The 23,104-nt window shown below is 52.7% G+C and overlaps 6 protein-coding genes across 6 annotated transcripts; 2 read left to right on the top strand and 4 right to left on the bottom strand.

The window, feature by feature from the left end:
* Positions 1 to 564: 564 nt before the first annotated feature.
* On the top strand, positions 565 to 1,412 carry GT037_003183 (glutathione s-transferase; the record flags this gene model as incomplete). Its single annotated transcript, XM_038928230.1, has 2 exons — positions 565 to 709; positions 766 to 1,412. The coding sequence occupies 2 exons, from the start codon at positions 565 to 567 to the stop codon at positions 1,410 to 1,412; spliced, it is 792 nt and encodes a 263-aa protein (XP_038789508.1).
* A 208-nt stretch (positions 1,413 to 1,620) lies between these two features.
* GT037_003182 (ribosomal protein s7e) lies at positions 1,621 to 2,463 on the bottom strand (the record flags this gene model as incomplete). Its single annotated transcript, XM_038928229.1, has 4 exons — positions 1,621 to 1,987; positions 2,037 to 2,119; positions 2,247 to 2,324; positions 2,368 to 2,463. The coding sequence occupies 4 exons, from the start codon at positions 2,461 to 2,463 to the stop codon at positions 1,621 to 1,623; spliced, it is 624 nt and encodes a 207-aa protein (XP_038789507.1).
* A 458-nt stretch (positions 2,464 to 2,921) lies between these two features.
* GT037_003181 (uncharacterized protein) lies at positions 2,922 to 3,881 on the bottom strand (the record flags this gene model as incomplete). The annotated part of the gene is made up of 1 exon (XM_038928228.1): positions 2,922 to 3,881. The coding sequence occupies one exon, from the start codon at positions 3,879 to 3,881 to the stop codon at positions 2,922 to 2,924; it is 960 nt and encodes a 319-aa protein (XP_038789506.1).
* Positions 3,882 to 4,741: 860 nt separating this feature from the next.
* On the bottom strand, positions 4,742 to 5,723 carry GT037_003180 (uncharacterized protein; the record flags this gene model as incomplete). The annotated part of the gene is made up of 3 exons (XM_038928227.1): positions 4,742 to 5,001; positions 5,058 to 5,401; positions 5,641 to 5,723. Coding segments are annotated over 3 exons (687 nt in total), but the record flags the coding sequence as incomplete, so codon positions are not given.
* A 1,793-nt stretch (positions 5,724 to 7,516) lies between these two features.
* On the top strand, positions 7,517 to 9,028 carry GT037_003179 (uncharacterized protein; the record flags this gene model as incomplete). The annotated part of the gene is made up of 2 exons (XM_038928226.1): positions 7,517 to 7,744; positions 7,802 to 9,028. The coding sequence occupies 2 exons, from the start codon at positions 7,517 to 7,519 to the stop codon at positions 9,026 to 9,028; spliced, it is 1,455 nt and encodes a 484-aa protein (XP_038789504.1).
* On the bottom strand, positions 8,809 to 23,008 carry GT037_003178 (glutamate synthase; the record flags this gene model as incomplete). The annotated part of the gene is made up of 17 exons (XM_038928225.1): positions 8,809 to 9,035; positions 9,367 to 9,472; positions 9,530 to 9,979; positions 10,819 to 11,263; positions 11,333 to 11,487; positions 11,561 to 11,613; positions 11,672 to 11,909; positions 12,319 to 13,870; positions 13,917 to 14,822; positions 14,884 to 14,951; positions 15,583 to 16,851; positions 16,903 to 16,958; positions 17,012 to 18,518; positions 18,575 to 21,924; positions 21,979 to 22,019; positions 22,074 to 22,391; positions 22,860 to 23,008. Coding segments are annotated over 17 exons (10,890 nt in total), but the record flags the coding sequence as incomplete, so codon positions are not given.
* Positions 23,009 to 23,104: the final 96 nt, after the last annotated feature.

Genomic DNA, 23,104 nt, shown 5'->3' with positions numbered 1-23,104 from the left:
CACGTAGAGGGAAGAATGTTCTAGAGCTTACAGAGTGACTGCGGGTGTGCCTCAGAGGATTAGGTAACGCTGGATCAGCGAATAGCGGAGATGACGATGGGTTTTGACAGCAAATGACCAAAGCTTTAAGAGTGTTTGTTGCATACACAGTATGAATTGTGTTTACTGATAGTGTTATATTGGAAGTAGAACCAAAGGGCTGGAGGGCGTGGATAACGCGTAGCTGAAGGTAAACCGACGCGTATCTTCGCATTGCTCGGACTCATCGCTCGTCTCGGTGCAATTCCGCGTCTGATCCGCGTCTGATGTCAGCATGAACGGTACCTTTGAACCAACCTTAACCCCACAATGACGCCAAACAATCTGCACGAGTGCCTCCAGCTGCAATGGCACGTAAAGCTGACATGGGGTACTCTCGCCCTACTTATAACCGTTCCCTAGGGCAGCAATTGTAGCTGCATGGTTCGCATTTCCTCTAGACTTCTCCGCACCCTCTACAGCTTCCACAAGCTACCTAAACACTACAGCCAAGGCTCAATTGCGATTCGATATCATACCACCACCATGTCTGCGAACAAGAAAGCACGCACCCAGCCTCCTTACGAGCTGTTGTACTGGCCTGGCATTCCAGGACGTGGAGAGTTCATTCGCCTAGCGTTCGAAGCAGCAGGCGTCTCCTACAAAGACGTTTGCAATGAGTCTGAGGACGGTATGCAGCATAAAGCCACATCCCACTCTGTACTGCCCTAGCTAACAACTTGGTAGGCATGAAAATCATCGGCACCCTCACCGACCAGTCCTCCACAGGCTCCGATGGCAACCCTCCCGTCTTTGCACCACCTGCTCTGCGCGTTCCCGGCGAAGGCAAGAACGGTGCTGCGCTGGTCCTCTACCAGACGCCATCGATCCTCTCTTACCTTGGCGACAAGCTTGGTCTCAGTGGGGCAGACGAAGCAGAGAAGTCGTGGATCCTGTCACATACTCTGACGGCGCTGGACCTCAACAACGAAGCCCACGACACGCACCACCCCGTTTCGGTGGGCTTATACTACGAGGACCAGAAGGAGGAATCGCTCAAGAAGGCTACCGACTTCCGCGAGAATCGCATTCCCAAGTTCCTGAAGTACTTTGAGCGCGTGCTCAAGGGCAATGAGGCGCAGGGACAGGGCAAGTTCCTGGTTGGGGATAGTCTCAGCTATGCCGACCCTACAGTCTGGCATGTGCTGAGCGGATTGGAGTTTGCCTTTCCCAAAGAAATGGAGGCAAGGAAGAAGGACTACCCACTCTTGTTTGGAACCTTCTATGACAGTGTCAAGGAGACCAAGGGAATCAAAGAGTACCTAGCTAGCGAGAGACGTAAGGAGTTCAGCATGGGTATCTTCAGGCATTACCCTGAGCTGGACCGACAGTAGACAGATGAGCATGCCAGGGCACAAGCACCATCACAGTAAAAGAAATCAATTGCAAGTGGTATCTTGAAGGGGTGCCTAATACAGGCTCATATCATCTCATTCTCATTCCTTTTTGATGCCGGTACATGACGCATAACCGAAGCCCTGCCGTACTCCTGACCCATGTAGATATAACGAGATCGATCAAACCCAACGAACCCGCCTACATCTAGTAGTCGGTCTGCTGGCTCTGGGGGAACTCGAAGTTGACGCCTTTGCCTGTGAGGCGCTTGTAGACCTCGCTGTAGGTGTCGAGCCTGTAGTCAACACCACCACGCTCCTTCTCGTCAAGGACAACCTTGAGGATCTTGCTGCCGTCCTCACGGGTACGGAGACGCTTGCCGACAATCTCGACGGGGAAGACGAGGTCGGTCAGGATGGCGTCGTGAACAGCGGTGAGAGTCCGGGACTGGGGACGCTTCTGGGTCTGGTTGGTGCGCGAGCGGTTGGAGCGCTTGGGGCGGGGGAGAATGCGGCGGGAAGCAACGATCAGGACGTGGCGGTCAGAGAACTTCTTCTCGAGCTCACGGGTGAGACTGGAGGATGTTAGTATGGGAATTCTGTCACTTTATAAACAGGACATACCGCTGCTGGGCCTTGTGCCATCCGGACAGAAGGGGAACAGGGACGAAGATGACAATAGCCTTGCGTCCGTGGCCAACCTCGATCTAAGAATCCTGGTGTCAGCTTGATGTTGCTGCCCAGTGCCCACCGCCTCTTCAATGTATGGGTATGGGTGTAGGTAGGTGTGTAGGCGACGCTCGATAGCGCATTGTGGTGTTCGGGTTTTCATACCTCGCGAGCAGAGACGAACTGGAGAGGGCGCAGAGAAGCCTTCAGGTCGGGGACATTGTTCTCGAGGTCAGTCAACGCCTGTCGTGCGTGTTAGTGCTGGCGTCGCCCATGTGCAATTGACGGGCAAACTTGCGCTGGCGATGCTGGTCTCGATCTCAGAGGGGTTCTGCCTCGACGGGCTGTTGGGCGCGATCTTGTTCAGAGAGTTGGCGGACATTTTGGCGGCTTGATGTCGAACTGGTCGGAGTCTGAAAGTTCGAGGTCGACTGCGAGAGACGAAATCACCCACACCAGGTGGGCGTCAAGCGAGGCGCTAGCCTTGTTTGGGCGCTTAGCGTAAGCTCCAGATTCAGCAAGGCGCCATGGACGCAGTTGAACACGAACACAATAATTCATCACCGACATTCCGAAATGAGCCCCACCTGCTTTGCTTTGCCATTGACAACCATCACCATCACTTTGCTGTCGCTTGATCAGTAATCTTTCTCTCCCTTCAGGCTTACATACAGGATGAACCAGTGCAGTACTTGATTTTGATATTGCTGTAACCACTGTCTATGTCCAATCCAAGGGGTGTTGTTCATTTCGCTAGGCTATATGTTCGCAGAAGAACGCGTAAGGATTCTTTCATGCCTTCTCAATCGCTTCTGCAGACTAGGTATACCTAGGTAGGACTCAGTACTCCTCCAGCACGTCCTCGCAATTCGCTTGCTGCACAATCTGATTCCTGATCTCCTTCATGGCTTCCCAGCGTTTCGCTGCCTCCTTCTTGCCGGCGCGGGTCTTCATCATCTCCGGATATCGAGCATGACGTTCGTCTGCTATGTGTACAACCCGTCGGACCGTACCAGTACCACGTGGCTCAGTCACACCTCCGTACACTGCCCCGCGTACGATGCCCACTGCACCCAAGCCATCGAGACGATCGGCGTCTTGAACAAGTTGAAGGGCAGGATAAGCGGCACATTGTTGGGCAACCATAACCGGATTTCGAATCTCGCGCGTGAAAGATACCAGGGCCGCAACGTGCGAAGCAGGACCCCAAATGTACGGCGGGCACTCGGGTGCGGACTTTCTAATGAACGACTCGATACAATCTCGCTGTTGCTCCTGATCAGCTTCGTCGGTTTCCATCTTGACTAGCTCATCCGAGAGATATTTTCCATCTCCAATATCGTGCACCATAGCCGCAACGTAGACAACCAGGGGATCGACGTTCCGGAACACTTCACGATCCTTCTCCGCATGCCAGAGGCGATGCGCATTCATGACTACGCGTTGGACGTGCTCAAAGTCATGTGAAGGGTCGTAAGCTGAGGAGTTCATCTTCGCGCGGACGGCGATGTTGATCTTCTCGAACCAGCGCCTATCCTTGTCAGCTATCGCAGCACCGTCCATCAGTTTGTCAAGAGATATGAGCCGCGTATCACGTTCGTCGTTTCGACGCTTAGTATTGCTTTTCACCGAGCTCAGTGGCGATGAGCTATGGGAGGAAGGAAGCTGGTCCGCGACTGAGGACATTGTCTCGTAAGGTGATTCGAGAGTCCTCGAGGGTTTTCCAAAGTTGGACATGCGACGGTGGATGTTCTTGAAGACTCCGTCTGTCTTACTGGTCTTGGTTTTGTCTTGAGACATGGTGACTAAATAGGAGTACACAGGGCTTGATTGACTGTACAAGTAGATTTTGATGATCGATCCGATTCAGAGTTGATAGTAAGGAATAGGAATTGCTCGGGAAATGTGGAGGAAAGATTGTCGGTTTTATTTTATGGAAGAGCTTGAACGTGCACTTGGGAGAAAGGCTACAGTGTACTTTCACTTTTGTTCGTGTCCGCTGCATCTCAAGCTCCTGTTTGGTAGGTGAATTGACCTCTGCTGTTACGACAAATCAGTTTGCGACGATGTGGCCAAGCTTTGCAAAGCGTTCGCTACAACTCATAGGAGAGCCGCGTGGCATTGGACTATGTAGACTCAGTGCTACTGCACAAGTATCGCATCTTGCGACTCGTGGTTGTACTCTAGGTGCTACGTTCACAATGCCTCGCATGGTTCTGCTGCCAATCACTTAGCTAGGTGACGACAATCGCTGAATTACTGGCCCAGTGTATTGGCAAATCTGTTTGAGCATGCTGACTGACACAGCCTAGAAATGAGTCGAGTACACAATCTTGAATATTATGATGATTGTATTACGATTCCAGAAAGAGGTATGTCAACCATCGAGTAAGAGACAAAAGAAACCCTTGGATAACCCCTCGCTGATTGGGATATACATGACAATTCATAATTGGACAAGGATGCGATCAAACTTGCTAACAAGTCCTCCAGCATGGTTTCCGATAGCACACCTCAAGCATAGCAAAAGAATGGCTGGTATCTCTGAAAACCCTTGTGTATAGCTTTTCTCGTACAATGGGGTATGATATCGATTGATTGGTTGTGGTGGGTGATGAAGAGACGCTTAGACTCGCGAGCCACGACTGCAGTGTTGTTAGCTAGAGCTTCACAAGATAACGACGAAAGACTTGCCCAGCAGCACGGCCCCTAAGGCGATGTACTGTCAATATCCCAAGGATAGCAGTCGCCAACCAAAGGATCATGGACAAGAAGGAGAAAGCTTGAGCAGCGCGCCATTGACCGCATGAGTTGTTGCGGCTAAAGGATACACCGCTCCAAGCCCACGCACTACCACAGCCGCGGTCGTTGAACCAGCTAACAAGGAGTCCGAAGACAGCGGCCCAACCGGCTGTAAATACTGCGCGATAGTTGTTAGTAGTTGTTCCAACCATCGTGGAGGATCGAAGCACTCACTAAAGTCGGATGTATAGCCGGTGATACTGGAGCTGGTGGGGATAGCCCAGATGACGGCAAAGAGAATGGAAAGCGAAGACCAAACTATGGCGAAGATCAAACGACCTAGAGGCCCGACATGGTATCGCGATCGTTGGTAAACAAAGTATGCTGATAGACCCAAGACGATAGCAGCGAAGACCCATTGCGCCGTGCGCAGGATGATCGAGAGAAGACGTGTGAAGAGCATCCTTATCAGAACAGTAGATCGGAACGGATAGTCGGTGTATTTGGTGAACTGATATTGCGATGCTGGCAAGACTCGGTGGTTGAACTGACGCTTTGTGGTAACAGTATGTGTTGGCCTGCAGTATATATACACCTGGCATCCACGACTGTGCCTTGCTTCGTCAGAGGAACCACCAACGAACGTCAGCCACGACCATTGCGTAGCATTCTTGGATGCCAAGAACGGCCGACAGTCACACAACTGTAGGGTTTGCGGTTTCTCGGCCTCGTCAGCCACGCATGTTTTCTGTCTCTGAATAGTGTGGCTAGTGCAGTGGAGCCGCATAGCCGTGCAGATTGCTGGCTTTTAGCGCACTCGCTTTGGTATGAGATCATCGTGTCTTGGTTATCCCTGCCAGGACGCGTGGCGCATGCGAGTGTGGCGCTGCCATTTGTTGACGCTGTGGGATATCAAGTGCAAGAACCTTGCATCGTGATTGCCGATAACCGCATAGTTTTGGTGTTTTCTTGACTGTTGATGGCCTGGACCGATGACGATGATAATTTGGACTCTGGCCTGGGAAGTGTTGAAGCGACAGCAAGTTATTGCAAATGAGCATAGGATCGGCCCAGATGAAAAGCAACCACATGCCACGTACCCATGCGTTTCCTGGGGTGTCTTGCTGTGGCCGTTACTTTCTGTTTTCGTACATCTTCAAGAAACTTTAGAGCCCAAAGACGACGCTCCATCTTCCATGTAGCGACCACGTAATAACCCGGTATCTTAGGAACAGGCACAGGACAGAGCCAATTACTTTCTGACTCGCAGGAATCAAGGAAGACAGTTGTCGCGAACCTCTAGGGGATCCCTGATTTCCAAAGTCGTTGTGCTCCATCTAGTCGTGCGCTGCGTAGGGCTGCGCTGGGGCCAAGCCACTGCATTACGCATGATAAGGCCGAAGTGAACTCTAGGGTCTTAAACCTGGTACCTGCCTCGATTTGGAGAGGAGTGACCAAGTTCTCTCATCGCGTGTACGGGGTGCAAAAAAGTAATGAGCGACCAGTACTTACCAGCAGACAGCTGTTAGTATCTCTCTGTCGAGCCTGCAACATACAGTAGACCGACTGTCAGCATGTTTATAGTAAGACGATCGCAAAGGCAAAGAAATCTGGGTAAAGGTTCTTGGGCCGTCTAAGATCAGTAGGCATGTCGATTTGTTGTAGAACGGAGCCCGAAAAGGTACCGTGACCCTTAGAAGGGTCAAGGTTAGTTGATGACGCGCAGTCCCTCCTCGAAGCGAGCACGCGACAGCTCTTCGACGCGTGGTCTTCTTCTTCAACGTCTTCATCACCACGCTCTTTCACCAACCGCGATCGTGAAACCGTGAAATCCACTAGCTGTCAGGGCTTTGATCGTGTTCAGAATTGTACGTCTAGGTCCGATCCGGCGATGGCTCCGGTGACCTCTCGGGGCTCGATCGCCATACGCACTGTCAAGCACTGCATCCTGTGATGCCTCCGTAGCAACTCGCGTAAACAAGTTACTCATGAGAGTGATTGATGCTTGAACTCATGATGTGTCGTGATGATGACCGACCACAAAGGTGTGCCGGACCGCCATTGGGTATTGTCGCTCACAAATCTGAGACTCAGCCTCGCGCTATAAGCGCTTAAGGAGATTACATTACGCTGGGGTATTCAAACGGAAGTCGCAAGGTCGATGCGTTCTTTTCCAAACTCTCGAATTCTCAACTGTAAGATGGCTGCGTGTCTTGCGATACAAAGGCTTCAGCGGAAAAAATACTCCTACCTGTCCACCAGTAAAGCTTCTCTATATGAGTCGGCCAAATGCGGGTGCTACTACTGTCGTGTTCTATGCGAGGCCAGGCCAGAACATGCCAATCTAGATGAAGTGGCTGTGGAACTGCTCGATACAGCTTTAAAGGCATCATATGTCTGGGAACATCATGGAAGTAAACTCGTGCTGCTGAGAGAATTCTTCGTTTTGGATAGTAAGTCTGAGAGCCTACATAGGGTGGAGTCGTTCTAACAACAACAACACAGTCCAAGACGATCCCATTATTCCCACAGCAAGACACATACCAGGCAATACTGGCTCAAGACAAAGCTTCAATACCATCAATGGCTGGCTTGACACATGCATACAATCACATCGAGGTTTGTGCTTGGCGTCGCGTAGCGAAAGCGGGTGCGCTACGTTGCCTGATCGAGCAATTGAGATAAGCCCCAACATGCCACGTCGGATCCGCCTCGTCAATACGAAGAACAGGGAAGGGCGATATGCGTGTCTGAGCCACTGTTGGGGCGACAAGCAGCCTTTACGGACGACTCTAAAGCCAGACACCCTCTCGGTTCATCAGGAGAACATTCGAGAAGAAGATCTGCCGAAGACATTCCGGGATGCGATCACAGTCATCTTGGCGATTGGGATTCAGTACATTTGGATAGATTCGTTATGTGTAGGTTGTTTTCGGATCGATCATCGCTGTACGTCTCCTTGCTGAAACTGCCTATAGATTATCCAAGACGATGAAAAGGACTGGCAGACCCAATCTGCAAAGATGGCCGCCATCTACTCCAACTCCACTATAACTATCGCAGCTACAGAAGCTTCAAACTCAGAGGAGGGTCTCTTTCGTGATACTCCTGAGGCGCACATAAGCCAATCACTCTCCAGCTCTTGTCACATTTATGCTAGAAAGCCAGTTGATCACAGAATAAGTGAATCGCCGCTCCTTAAGCGAGGTTGGGTCTTTCAGGAACGCGTCCTAAGTCCTCGAATACTTCACTTCGCTGAGACTGAGCTGATATGGGAATGTATGCAACATCAGCGCTGCGAATGTGGGTTTCTTGACTGGCGTCATCAATGCCAGCCAGCGGTATGGGAGCTGTTCCTAGCACCCAAAAATTATTACCATTCAGCTGAATGGCGCTTGCTCAGGGGTAAACTATCAGGAGCAGATAATCCATGGACAATTGCCGCCTTCGAGTTCGCGAGTCTACAGCTTTCAAAACCAAACGACATCTTCCCAGCAATCTCAGGTATCGCAAAAAGCTTTGAGGAGGCTACTGGCTGGACATATGTCGCGGGAATATGGAGAGAAACGATGCCACTTGGACTGTTGTGGCGCACATTCAAGAAAGGCCATCGGCCTTTTCATTGGAGAGCACCGTCGTTCTCATGGGCGTCTATCACTTTTAACGAGCTTGGAGTGGGTCGGGGGATATATCACGTTGGTCTGCAAACCCCGATAGTTTCAGCATCTGTCATGGAAGTCAAAGTCTCGCCTATAGGCAAGGATCCTACGGGTCAGTTGAAGGGTGGATACATTGTCTTATCAGGAACCTTGATACAGGCAATCATTGGTCATGTAGGAGTCGACGACAGGGCCTGGCACCAAGCTCTCCTCACGCCGTTAGGTAGAGAACGTGAAGATTCATATCGCTTTGGCACCGACTTCAATCTGACACAGTCAGGTCATGTGGTAAAAAGTGGCGAAGCTGTGTTTTGTCTAGAAATAGCTCAGGGGGAAGTTGAGTCTAAAGAAATGATATGGTATATGGTATTGGTAAAGAGAAACCTACGACCTTGGAAGTTCAATGGCCACAGGTATGACGGCGAATTCGAGAGGATAGGTCTCTTCACGGAAATCATTCCACAGGACCGAGTTGATCGCAAGCCCTTTGAGGAAGCGTCACCAGAGTATGCAGTTGAGCGCAACGCTGTAGTGAAAGTTATCTGATACGCACCTCAGCCGGAGACGTGGTATATGGCAAGTTGAAGCGCATGTAGAGAACCGTGGTAGCAATGTAATTGAAGCATTCAAACGATACTTTGCCAATCAAACGCCTTACACCATGCCAGATGCGACTCGATGCAATGCAAAACCCTCTTTCCCAAACGTTTCTTTCTATAGTCAATAGATCATCAACGTCAAGTATACGCCAGTCTATCTTTCCTCTTGTTCTGGCATCCCCCATCAACCTAACCACACCCACCAAAACAGTAATATAACCGCGGCAAAGAACGCAACCCAGGCCTTCCAGCCTACGCCAGTCTTTTGCGCCATCCTCAACATACGATTCATGGTACCCTTGATCTTATGTCTTGAATTCTCAAACTGATCGTTCATTTTCTCGGCGAGAGTGGTGGAATCGCGGATTTCATCGCCGATGAGATGGGTCAACTAGTAAATGTTAGCACAATACTCTCCAAGTAGTGCGGTTACAAGAAAGCAACATACGTCCTTCAACATCTTGACCTTGCTAGTCAGCACACCAACATGCTCATCGTTCTGGCTCTCCAACTCATCCAACACAGCCGCAGAGTACTGTCCCCTCGAGTTGGGTGTCGCAGCCCGATATATGCCATCCCTTCCATCATCACTCCCCCTTCCGCCCCCTACACCATAACCTCCATAACTGCCCCCTCCGCTCCCAGGATATAAGCTTCCATTCGCCTTGCTCCCACCAGCACCAGGATATGCGCCAAAGCCTGGCCCGTCGGCGGAGGAAGGTGGTGTGTAGCCGTAGCCGCCAGCAGCATTGTAAGGGCTTGCGCGAGCTTTGTTTTTTGATTTCGAGGGTGAGGCGCTGCGGTTGTAGGAGGAGAAGAGGTCGTCGCGCGCGTCGGCGCGGCTGCTGAATCTACTTGACATGGTTGCGATGTGTGCGAACACGCGTGGTGTGGTATGCTATGTTGCTGGCTGTCGCCCTTCTTAGTGACCTCTTGCTGGGTTCGGGGTCGAGGGTCGAGGGGTTTTGATATTCGGTGTCTCGTTTCGTGGTTGAGGCTTAGGGCGGCGCGTGCAGTCTGGCGATACGTGGTCGAATTGCGAATCTGGGGTAATGCGCTGGTACGGGAGCCTAGTTTGTGCTCCGGGGGTGGATAATATGTGGAGGGTTGTCGGGCACTTTTTCGGGAAGGAGAAGTTGCCCGGAGGTTAGAAGATGTTGGGCAGTGCTAACGCCGAGTGCGCGACTAGGAACACGTTGTTGGAACGGCGGCGGGTAGGAGCACGTGTTGGTGGCGCAAAGAAAGCTCCTAGTATGAGAGCGCACATGTGTATTCACAAGATCAATACGAGGTATGCGAGTAACTTGTAGTTATGAGTACGTCGTTAAAACATGTCACAGAATCGCGGTCAGAGTACAGGCCACATTTGTAACCATGGGTATCTTGATGAACATTTCTAGCATTTCCGATCTTGGTAGACTACCAAAAATCAGCTCGCAAGAGTCATTTGAAACACACAGGTGTCCCCACAGACTACCCACACCACCGTATGCATCTGTACAAGTACAAGGAACCCATCCAAACCATATGTGCATTCTTCATTCCAAAGCGTGAAAGTGGACTTTTCTCATACGTGGCTCCGAACGTGACCAGCGACCCTTGGACATTGTGAGATTCTGCGTGTGCCTGGCGGTATGAACACGTAGGCGTGACTCGTAGTATCGTTGAGCAATGTTTTGCAGCCTGGGATCACGCCCCTGCTCACACAAAAGGCCCAATCTAGTTCTTAAGACCGACCTTGTTGAGCAAGCTGCCTGTTCGTCCAGCAACCATGGCCTTGTCATCGAAGATCTTGAGCAGGCTCTTCCATACCTGGCCTGGCTCTTGACTTGCGTCAATGGGCTTCCAGATACCCGTCTTTTGGTAGTATGCAACCACGGGCGCGGTCTGAGCGTGGTAGGTCGAGAGACGCTTCTTGAGCGTGTCCTCGTTGTCGTCGGAGCGCTGGATGAGCGGCTCACCGGTTACGTCGTCGGTCATGGGGGCCTTGGGTGGGTTGAAGATCTTGTGGTAGGAGCGGCCGGATGCGGGGTGAACGAGGCGGCCAGTGATACGCGAGACGAGGAGGCCGTCGTCAATTTGCAGTTCAATGGCGTGTTGAAGGGGCTTCTTGGTCGCAGCAAGCATGCCGTCGAGCTTCTCGGCCTGGGTTACTGTTCGTGGGAAGCCATCGAGGATGAATCTAGGGAGACTCGGCGTTAGCATGCCTTTCCCATCTATCCAAGGAGAGACCAATGGTCAGAGTACGCACCCCTGGGCGCACTCGGTGTTGCCCTCGAGCTCAGTCTTGATCATGTTGATCATGATCTCGTCACTAACCAGACCGCCGGCATCCATGATCTTCTTCGCTTCCCGACCGAGGGCTGTCTTGGCCGCGACTTGAGCGCGTAGCATGTCTCCGGTAGCCTACAAGCTGTCAGCCTCGTATTCCCGGCTTCCCATGCCGCAGCTTGGTGTCGTGGATAGGGGTAAAACGTACAAGATGGCATGCGCAGAACTTCTCCTTAATTCGCGGCGCTTGTGTGCCCTTGCCTAGACCCCGTGTAAGCAAAATGCCACATTTCGACCCTCTTGGAGCGGAACTACGCACCAGCACCGGGTGGTCCCATCAAGATCATCCTGACGCTCTCCGCCGACGTTGATGCACCCCCACTCTGGCCAGACAGCTTGTTCTCCAGCTCAGCGATGCGCTTCTCGAGCCTGTTGACGGTGCTCTTGAGGTCATCGACCACGGTATCTGCTATTGGTGCCATTGCGCCGAAATGTGAGGAAAAGATTTGGGGGGAATTGCAAAGGGCGATGAGAAGGACAAGAAGATGCGCGGGCCGCTGGGAGTGGAGAAGGGACAGGTGCGCAATGGCAGGTCGCGTTGTGGACGAGGTGGAGCTCACGGTCGTTCGCTAGCTTGCTTCTGCGTTCGGCTGCTTCGCGGGAAAATGCTTCCTCCTGCCCGATCCTCGGTCACGTTAGCCTTAGCAGGGTGATGTCAGAGCAAAACGTTCCTGCGCACACGAGGCTAGCCGCACCATTAGCGGAATATTCTCGGAATATTCACTGCTGTTATTACCTGCCGACACTGCTATGCTTCGTACGAGTCGGGACATGGCACTGCAAGGGCCAATGCATCCTACCTAGTAGTGAACGGGTGGGGTCACAATGCATTCAAGGGGCATGGTATCATTGTATATGTTGCTCTCGTCAAAGCCTTCCAAAATCCTAGTACTCATTTCCAAGCACCTTCTTCAGTCCTTTGATCTCCGTCTCGTACTTCTCCACCTTGTTTTGACTAGTCATCAACTTTGTCAACAGATAGTTGATACGCCCAGATGTCTGTGCAGGCTGGTTCTTTAGCTTGCTCAGCAACAACAACTCGTTCTCGCACTTGTCAATCGTCGCGTTCTCAATCTTTGTCAAATGCGTCAGGATGGCAAGGTCCAAGCGGCTCTTCAGCACCTTGTCCTCAGTCAAGCGCTTGAAAGCGGGGTGGTAGACAGGCTTTCCTGGCTTGATGATAGATGGACGCCCATTCGCACCAGAGACAATGGTAATGAGCTCAGCCTGTTCGAGGGCGCGGAGGACGGATTCGCCACCAGTCTTCAGAATGTCGTCGATGAGAACTTCATTGTATCTTAGACTTTCTTTCCGGGCGAGCTCCTTGATGAGGAACCAGGCTTGCTCAGCGTTCCAGTGTCGGTTTCCGCCTTCATCCTCTGCGCCAAAGATGTACATCTTGAGAATCTCAGAAGCTGACTGATCGATGATCTCGTGCACAGCCTTGGTGGGTGTCTCACCAGTCTTGATGCGTCGGGACAAGAACTCAAGATCGGTAAGGCGGCCGCCCAGCAAATCAATACAAGTGTCGAGCTCATCAAGGTCGTTGCGGTGCTCAGAAGGCAGCTTCTTGGGTGAGCCGTCCTTTGGCGCTGGGTCATCCTCAACATCGGCGTCAAGATGCGTGATAACGAACCGCTTCGCTACCTCAGGGCTGCAGTCGGACAAAGAAATTTGACGGAACATACGGTCCGGCATGGCCTTGGAGAGCGATTTGCTGAAGGCGACATCGTTGGTCAAGAAGATAACATGGGCCACATTTGTCGTTGTGAGACGGGCGGCCCATTCTGCAATCTTGTCATAGACGATACCGCCTTCCTGGCTCTTATGCAGGAAGTTGTCAACTACAACGATAGGCCTGCGCTCTGGGTGTGCTTCGAGCCACTCGTCGTCTCCCAAGTGCGCATCCTTGTCGTTCTTATGACGCGTGTCTAAAGCGATTTGTCGTAGCGCCGAGGTCGTAGTGTTCCAGATTTTGCTGAGTTGAGAGTCAAGAGTCTCGGAGAAGCCAGTCTTGACACCTGTAGCACCCTGGGCAGCCATGTCGATCATCCCGGATATACTGTTCATCCAACTGAACACAGGTCTATAGCCAACAGATAACGCTGCAGCATTGATGGTGGCGCTCTCGCCTCGGGCCTCCTGGATAGGTTTGCAGTCGATCACAAGCTTGAGCTTCTTATCCTCCAAGGCCTCGTCAACGACAAGTTCGCGCTTACCAGAGCCTCGAGGACCCTGGACAATGATGAAAGTGTCAGCAGTCTCCATCAACCAAGTTCTGATTTGTTCAATGTCATCTTTCCTATCATCCCAGATAGCATCCATGCTGTCATCGTCATCACGCTTATTGCCACCGTGAATGATATCTGTGGCATATCCCTTGATCCACTGGTACCACTTGTTGTCTTCAATGTGGAAGTTGCGCGTGATGTGGGCTTTCACAAAGAACGTTCGGATACTGCGTTCTTGTCAGCTTAGGCTATCTACGTAGAGGATGGACCTACGGGTCAAAGATGATGGCAACGGTACCAGCGATAAGAGCAGCTACAATCGGGATAATGATGCGGGGATGGCCAAAGATCCAGTCTCTGATATATCGAGGCTTGATCTTCTGCTCGTACTTCAGCCTTAAGATTGTGCCCTTCTTGCCACCTCCTTCAGCTTCTGACACAAGATAGCCATGCATACAGTTCCTGGCCATGATAGCCCTTCCAATGCTAGAATAGTCCAGATATGCGAACTTTGGGAGTACTTTCGAGTCGGGAGGCTGCATAACGATGTCTGATAGCTTGCCGTATGGCCTGAAGAACTGGAAGAGCTGTTCTTGGCTCATTTCTATAGCGTCGGATGCTGGCACACCTGCCTCAGCAGAGACAAACTCAACTCGCAGACGTGAAGCTGGGAGACGCATGAGATCCTCAACCCATGGTTTTCCCTTGACCATCTTCGCGCGCATCCTCTTCCATGGACTCCACCATGGTTTGACTGGTTCGTCTCTTAGGTACTCTTGAAGCACTTTTTCAATCTCAGAAGCAGAAGCATTTCCGTCGTGAGTGAACTTGACAAACGCTCCTCCTTCTCGCATCCGTGGAAGTACCTCCGTGCCAGTAATCTGCAAGTTTCGTTTCGCACTCGCTCTTTCAATGACGGCTTTAGGGTCGGTGCCAGATATGGTCGGACTGATGAGGCGATCTAGTATCCCGGGCAACGGGAGACCTAGTACCTTGCGAATCTGAATAGGAAATACATTGTTGAAGAAGAGGATGCCCTCGTTAGGTCCTGCGCTGATGTGACCGGTTTTGTCTTCACCAGCCTGTAGTCCAGTTACATAGCGAGCAGGGACAGTCCACGGTCTTCGACAACCTAGACTGCTTGGTTTACATGTCGCTCTAAGTGTCGGATGTACGATCCTGATGGCCTGTTAGTATATTTGCGATGATCGCCAACAAGGATCCAGCTTCGTAGACGCACCTTGTCGGCCCTTGCAGAGGGCGACGACACGTCTGATGCCAGCCGGTACGGGGTAACATATTCACGACCTAATTGTCACCGGGGCATGGCGATATACAGAATACAACGAAGGTCAGTCGAATGATGTTCGCTGCCTGGAGTACCGTTCAAGACTAGCGAATCTGGAGATTGGAGGTGTGTGACGTCACTAATCTTGAATCTTGGCTTTGTGCATCTGCCGCCTGGCGAAGCGAAGTAATCAATGCCACCAATCGCGGTGTCCAGAGCACATGCGAAAAAAAAAGAGGATCCGTGTTCTCGATGCTATCGCAGTGATTGTAGTCTCCATCATGCGATTTCCAATCTTGCGAATAAGGCTGGATGATCCATTACAGCGATGAAGAGGCGAAAGCGTTATGAGCATTACACAGCAAGTTGCAAAACGTCAATTTGAACATAACATTCGCCTATATATACAAATTGGGTGCGAAATGAATAGAGCTAAAAGACATTGTACACTGCAGGTGCCGCCCAGCTGACTCCGCATACTGAAAAGGTATCGTGCAGGTAAACGAGGGAAAATGCGCGTACATAAATCAAAACGCCAAAGAATCATGATATACCCGAAACCCATCTTTTGCCGTGACCATCTTTTCCATGCACCTTTACTTCATACAGTAACAATCATAATCATAGACTCATCTAAGCGGCGACAGTCACCAGCTTCTCGTTAGGAGCAGCGCGGTGCTTGTGCATAGCCTCGTAGGGTGGGCGCTTTACGATACCACCAGTGACGGGCAGAGAAGTACCGTAGCCGGTAAGGAAGGAGTCGACGTCGCGAGCGCACTGGCGGCCTTCGTTGATACCCCAGACGATCAGGGACTGACCGCGACGGCAGTCACCAGCAGCGAAGACACCTGCCAGGTTGGTGTTGTAGTGGCCGGGAGGGGTCTTGATGTTCTTGCGGCCGTCAAGCTCGATAACGTCGCTCATGACACGCTGCTCGGGGCCCAAGAAACCCATGGAAAGCAAGACAAGGTCAGCAGGGAAGAATTGCTCGCTACCCTCGACGTGCTTCATGTCCCAGCCACCGGAGGCAGACTTAGTCCACTCAACACGGACAGTGTTGATACCCTTGACCTTGCCGCTACCGTCGTCGACGAAGTCCTTGGACATGACACAGTACTCACGGGGGTCCTTGCCCATGTGGGTCTTGACTTCGTTGTGACCATAGTCAGTTCGGAAGATACGGGGCCACTGAGGCCATGGGTTGTCACGAGCACGCTCAGCTGGGGGCTGGGGCAGCAGCTCGAAGTTGACGACAGACTTGGCACCGTGGCGAACGGAAGTACCAATGCAGTCGTTACCAGTATCACCACCTCCGATGACAACAACGTGCTTGTCCTTGGCCGAAATGTAAGCATCGTCAGCCAGTTCGGAGTCCAAGAGAGACTTGGTGTTCTTGTGCAAGAACTGCATGGCGTAGTGAATGCCGTCCAGGTTGCGGTTGGGTATGGGCAGGTCACGAGCGACAGTAGCTCCAGTCGCGAAGACAACTGCGTCGTACTCCTTGCGGAGAGCTTCGAGGTTGGTCTGACCCTCCTCACCAACGGTGACACCAGTCTTGAAGTTGACGCCCTCAGCAGCCATGAAGTCGACACGGCGCTGAACGACCTTCTTGTCAAGCTTCATGTTGGGGATACCGTACATGAGGAGACCACCGACACGGTCGGCACGCTCATAGACGGTGACAGTGTGACCAGCCTTGTTGAGTTGGTCAGCACAAGCAAGACCAGCAGGGCCGGAACCAATGATGGCAACAGTCTTGCCAGAACGGGTCTGGGGTGGCGAAGGAATCATCCAGCCCTTCTCAAAACCGCGGTCAATGATGGCGCACTCAATCGACTTAATGCCGACAGGATCCTCGTTAATGCCAAGAACACAGGCGCCCTCGCAAGGAGCCGGGCAAACACGACCGGTAAACTCAGGCTATGTGGGGTTAGTACACATCGCGTAGGTAGCTGGTACAGGAACACTTACGAAGTTATTGGTCATGAGGAGGCGGTTGAGGGCATCGCGCCACTGACCCTGGAAGACTATCAAAAGATTAGCATGATGTATGCTCCAAAAGAAGACACCGAGCGCTTACCCAGTTCGTTCCACTTCGGGATGATGTTGGAGATCGGGCAACCAGTGTCAGACTGGCAGAAGGGTACACCACAGTCCATGCAGCGAGCAGTCTGGTACTTGAGTTCGTCCTCGTTGAGACGCTGGTTGAGCTCTGCCCAATCGCGAGTACGGGTCTTGGGGTTGCGGTACTTCTCAGAGCGACGCTGGTACTTCATGAAACCGCGAGTCTTGTCAAGGACGAGCGCCTTCTTCTTCTCAGCCTTTGCGTCGGTAACACTCTCTTCAATGTCGAGGAGATCGCTCTTCTTCTTCTCCTTAGCCTCCGTCTCAGCTTCCTTGTTGCGAGACTCCTCGTGGGCGTTGCGGACAGCATTGCCAGCGAGCAGAGGAAGAGGGTATTCAGACTTCTTCTTCTCGGCAGCCTTTGCCTTCTCCTCCAGGAGCACGCGCTTGTAGTCAACAGGCATGACCTTGACAAAGCGGGGCAGTGCGCGGGTGAAGTCGAGGAGGATGCGAGCGGCAAGCTCGGAGCCGGTGTAATGGTGGTGGTCCTCAATGAGGCCGCGAACAAAGGCAATCTCCTCTGGCTCCTCGATGCCGGAAAGCTCAACCATCTCCTGGTTAACCTTCTGTTCGAAGTCCTTGTGGATGTCAAGGACGTAGGCAATACCACCAGACATACCGGCAGCAAAGTTACGTCCAGTGGAACCAAGAACAAGGACACGACCGCCAGTCATGTACTCGCAACCGTGGTCACCAACACCTTCAACAACAGCCGTAGCACCAGAGTTACGGACACAGAACCGCTCAGCAGCGATACCACGGAAGAAGCAAGTACCGCGAGTGGCACCGTACAAGCAGACGTTACCAATAAGAACGTTCTCCTCGGCACGGTATACGGCGTTGCGGGGAGGGTAGATGATCAAACGTCCACCAGACAGACCCTTACCAACGTAGTCATTAGCATCACCCTCAAGTTCAAGAGTGACACCAGGTGCCAAGTAAGCACCGAAAGACTGGCCAGCAGAACCACGGATGTTGACGTGGATGGTGTCTTGGGGCAGACCAGCCTCGCCGTAGCGCTTGCTGATGTGGTACGAGAGAGTAGCACCAAGAGCACGGTCAGTGTTGACGACATCGCACTCAATGCGGGCAGGAAGACCCTTCTCCAGAGCAAGTTCGGACTCAGCAATGAGCTTGTTGTCGAGGCGGACATGAAGACGGTGGTCCTGCTTGCGCACGTTGAACGTGGCAACACCTGGGCGAAGGGTGTGCGCGGGAGTCAGGATGAGAGACAAGTCAATGTTCTCAGTCTTCGCAGTGCGGAGATCGTCGCGGATGCGTAGCACCTCACAGTGACCAACCATGTCGTTGATGGTCCGGAAACCAAGCTTGGCCATGATTGCACGGAGCTCATTGGCGATGTAGTAGAAGAAGTTGATGACGTGCTCAGGTGTACCAGCGAACTTCTTCCTGAGCTCAGGGTCCTGGGTGGCAATACCGACAGGGCAAGTGTTAAGATGGCACTAGTGGTGGTTAGTAAATAGTTTCTTTCAAGATATATCACGAGGAAGATATTTACCTTGCGCATCATGATGCAACCCATGGCGATGAGAGGCGTGGTAGCAAAGCCCCACTCTTCAGCTCCAAGCAGACAGGCGATGGCGACATCACGTCCAGTCCTCAATTGACCGTCAGTCTGGACGATGACACGACCACGGAGGTCGTTGAGAACAAGAGTCTGATGAGTCTCGGCAAGACCCAGCTCCCAGGGAAGACCGGCGTACTTGATACCAGTCCATCGAGAGGCACCAGTACCACCGTCGTGACCAGAGATGAGGATATGGTCGGCCTTGGCTTTGGCCACACCAGAAGCGACGATACCAACACCAGTCTCGGAGACGAGCTTCACGGATACACGAGCGCGTGGGTTGGAGCACTTGAGATCGTAGATCAATTGCTTGAGATCCTCAATGGAGTAGATGTCGTGGTGGGGAGGAGGACTGATGAGACCGACACCAGGCGTGGAGTGACGGGTCTTAGCAATGGAGCCAGAGACCTTGTGGCCAGGAAGCTCACCACCCTCACCAGGCTTAGCACCCTGAGCCATCTTGATCTGGAGCTCGTCGGCATCGGCAAGGTAGTTGGAGGTAACACCGAAACGTCCGGAAGCGATCTGCTTGATCGCAGAGCGCATGGTGTCACCGTTCTCCATACGCAAGCTGCGCTCCGGGTCCTCACCACCCTCACCAGTGTTGGACTTACCGCCAAGGCGGTTCATAGCAACAGCAAGGGTAGAGTGGGACTCCATGGAGATGGATCCGTAGGACATGGCACCAGTAACGAAGCGGCGCACAATGTCGGTCCAAGGCTCGACCTGGTCGATGGGGATGGGAGCACGGTCATCGAAGTTGAAGTCAAGGAGACCACGGAGGGTGCAGTCCTTGATGCGCTCATACTCAGCAATAGAGTATGCCTCGTACGACTTGTCGTTCTTGGTGCGGACGGCATCCTGGATGTTGGCCATGGCAGTGGGGTCGTTGACGTGAGGCTCACCTCCGTCACGCCAATGGTACTCACCAGTCTCAGCAAGACCAGGAACCTCAACGATGGCGCGCGATGGGTAACCCCGCTCGTGGAGAGCGAAAGCATCGGAAGCGATCAACTCGAATGTCATACCCTTGATACGGGAAGCAGTTCCAGTGAAGCATCGGTCAACGACAGAGTCATCGAGACCAAGAACCTCGAAAATCTGAGCACCCTTGTAGGATGAGAGGGTAGAGATACCCATCTTACTCATGACCTTCAAGATACCACCATCGCAAGAGTGCTTGTAGTTGTCGATGAGCTGTTCGGGGCTGATCTTCTTGCGAATGACACCCTCGCGGTGCATCTTCAGGATACACTCAATAGCAAGGTATGGGCATACGGCATCAGCACCGTATCCAACCAAGACACACATGTGGTGGACCTCACGGGCCTCACCAGTCTCGACAACAAGAGCAGCGTTGGATCGCCACTTGTTGCGGACGAGATGGTGGTGAACCATACCAGTAGCCAAGCAAGCGGATACGGCAACACGGTCAACAGAAGCAGCGCGGTCAGTCAAGACAAGGATGTTGTCGCCGGCCTTGATACCCTCGGTGGCAGCCTCGCAGATTCGGTCCAGAGCGTTCATGTAGCCATCGAGTCCCTCGCTCTTGGGGAATGTGATGTCAATGGACTTGACGGTCCAGTCAGAGTGCAGAGTATGCGTGTTGGTTAGGGCCTTGAACTCTTCGAGGGTCAGGATGGGCGATGGAAGAAGCAGACGGCCACACTGTGACTCGTCCATCTCTAGAAGGTTACCCTGGGGACCAACGTATGTCTCCAAAGACATGACAATCGCCTCACGTATAGGATCGATGGGAGGGTTGGTAACCTGGGCGAAAAGCTGACGGAAGTACTCGTACAGCAGACGAGGCTGGGTAGCCAGGCAAGCCAGAGGAGCATCGTTGCCCATAGATCCAAGAGCTTCCTTTGAGTCGGCAGCCATAGGACCAAGAAGGAGACTGACCTGCTCAAGAGAGTAGCCAAATGCTCGCAGACGAGGGTCCTCATGTAGCTTGGTTTCGGTGAGCGAGTGTGAAAGATCAACGCCCTTTGCGCTGATCTGCTCAACAATCTTGGGAAGAGTGAGCAGGTTCTTCTGAATCCAGGAGCGGAAGTCAACACGCTCTGAGACGGTCTGCTTCAGTTCGGCATCATCGACAATTCGGCCAGCGACAGTGTCGACGAGCAACATCCTACCGGGCTGGAGACGACCCTTCTGTACAACGCGCTCTGGCTCGATAGAGATGGTACCAACTTCAGACGCGCAGATGATGCGGTCGTCATCAGTAACGTAGTAACGGCAAGGACGAAGACCGTTTCGGTCGAGGTTAGCACCACAGTATCGTCCGTCAGAGAAAGTAAAGAGAGCAGGGCCATCCCAAGGCTCCATCATGCAGGCAGCCCACTCGTAGAAGGCTTGCTTAGCGGGGTCCATAGTGTGGTTGCCCTGCCATGCCTCTGGAACCATAAGCATGACTGCTTCTGGGAGTGACAGAACACCGTTGATGGTGAGCAGCTCAAGGACATTGTCGAAAGCTGCAGAGTCGGAACCACCGTCCTCGACGATGGGGTAAAGGAGATCAAGCTCCTCGCCGAAAAGGCTGGACTTCATAACACCCTCGCGGGCCCTCATCCAGTTCTTGTTTCCTCGCAGGGTGTTGATCTCACCATTGTGAGCAGCCCATCGCAGAGGCTGAGCACGGTCCCAGCTGGGGAATGTGTTGGTAGAGAATCGAGAGTGCACCAGAGCAAAGTGACCCTCGTAGTCAACGTTGAGCAGGTCGTGGTAGTACTCGTAGACCTGAACAGGAGAAAGTTGACCCTTGTAGACAATGTTCTTGTTTGACAAGCTGCAAATGTAGAACCAGTTGTGGAGGCCAATGACGTGTGTAGCCCGCTTTCGCATGACATACAGTTGTCGCTCAAAGTATGCGTTGTCATACTTCTCTTGGAAGTCAGCCTTGGGCTCACGGGCGTCGCCGTAGGCGGACTTCAAAACGACAAACGGCTGGAGAATGATGGGCTCTCGTGAAAGTGCCGCGGGTCCAAGAAGTGTGGAATCGCGGGGCACTGTTCGCCATCCGAGCACCCTCAAGTCAAGCTGGTCTGCAACGTCCTCAAACATGGTCTTGGTCTCATCCAAGATGTTGGCGTCCGGCTTGAAGAAAAGGTTACCAGTGGCATACTGGCCAAGCGATGGTAGCTTGTAGCCTTGCTCGCGCTCGAACTCCTTGAGGAAAAAGCGATGGGGGATGGAGGTCATTACACCGGCACCGTCACCATCGCGTGCGTCAGAGCCAACGGCTCCTCGATGTGTCATGTTGCATAGCAACGAACGGGCTGCATGTCCGTTAGCATTCTCGTCTACTCATTCCTTGAGTTGTTCGCTCTTACCATCGGAGACGATCTTGTGGCTGGCCTTGCCCTTGATGTGACTACGCCATTGTCAGCCCTCGCATCTCCCACACAAACCAATTGCCATGACTCACGCAGCGAAACCGACACCGCAAGCATCCTTCTCGAGCTCCGGGTCATACAGACCCTGCTTCAAGGGCAGTGCGCCTGCCCAAGACTTGTTCTCGGGGCCATCTTGATAAGCAAATACCGAGCTTTGCTCCTCTTCGATCTGGGGTTCCTGGGGCAACTTTGTATCTTCGGCGAACGAGACCCGACCCATTATATCGGCGAAAGGCCGAAGTTCTGGGTTCGTTGGTGGTGGTGGTGGGGTTGCGGTATCGATATGGGGGAGTGGCGGGGTCGCTCGAGGCGTGAACTTGGGAGCTGTTGCTCTGGTATTCGGATCAAGTCTGGAGGCAGATATTAGTTTTCAGGTCTGGTAAAGAGTTTGTCGCTGAATGCGGGCCATGGGTCGAGTGTCGATGATAATTTGGTACGGATGCGCCTAGGGCTCTAGCTCAAAAGCAAAGAATGTGGGTGGGGAGCAGTTGGTGGGAGGATGGATTCGCCGGTGTCAATCACGCCCAAAGCCAACAGAAAGATGGGCTGGATTCGTCACCAGCTTCACCCGGCCGGATATAGGCGATTGATGGCTATGACGTTCTCCCCCCATCTCCAGCGGCGACTGATAGCTACTCGAAGCACAAAATCGGCAGATAAGGCAAGCAACGAATAGGACAACGCGGGGTTGCAGGCGCAGACCAGTAGGAAAGTGGCTGATGCCTCTCACGCAGGACGGGTGGTGGAGAAGCACAATGTTTGGCCACGGGCGGTGGATGGGTGCAGCGGGTGTACATGTGGGAGGCAGGGCTACTTACTTGCTAGAAGGGCTGGTGGAACAGGCCTTGTGTTGGGCTCGCGATGTTCCTGCAAGCAGCTTGTAGCGATTGTGTCGAGAGTGCAAGAAGAAACAGAGGGTCGCGGGAGGTTTCGCGGGCGTGCTTATGAATAAGAGAGCGGATGGCTCCTGGTGGGGTGGATTATTTTCCCTATACGCTAACAACTTGACTTCACCTCTGTCCAATTACCGGTCTGGAAGCGCGTCGACGGAGGCGTTCGTGCT

The sequence above is a fragment of the Alternaria burnsii genome, assembly GCF_013036055.1.
Source record: "Alternaria burnsii strain CBS107.38 chromosome Unknown 746, whole genome shotgun sequence".
NCBI classification, from domain to species: Eukaryota; Fungi; Ascomycota; class Dothideomycetes; order Pleosporales; family Pleosporaceae; genus Alternaria; species Alternaria burnsii.
The sequence above is the reverse complement of the archived record's forward strand: the minus strand, read 5'-3'. Positions and strand labels throughout refer to the sequence as shown.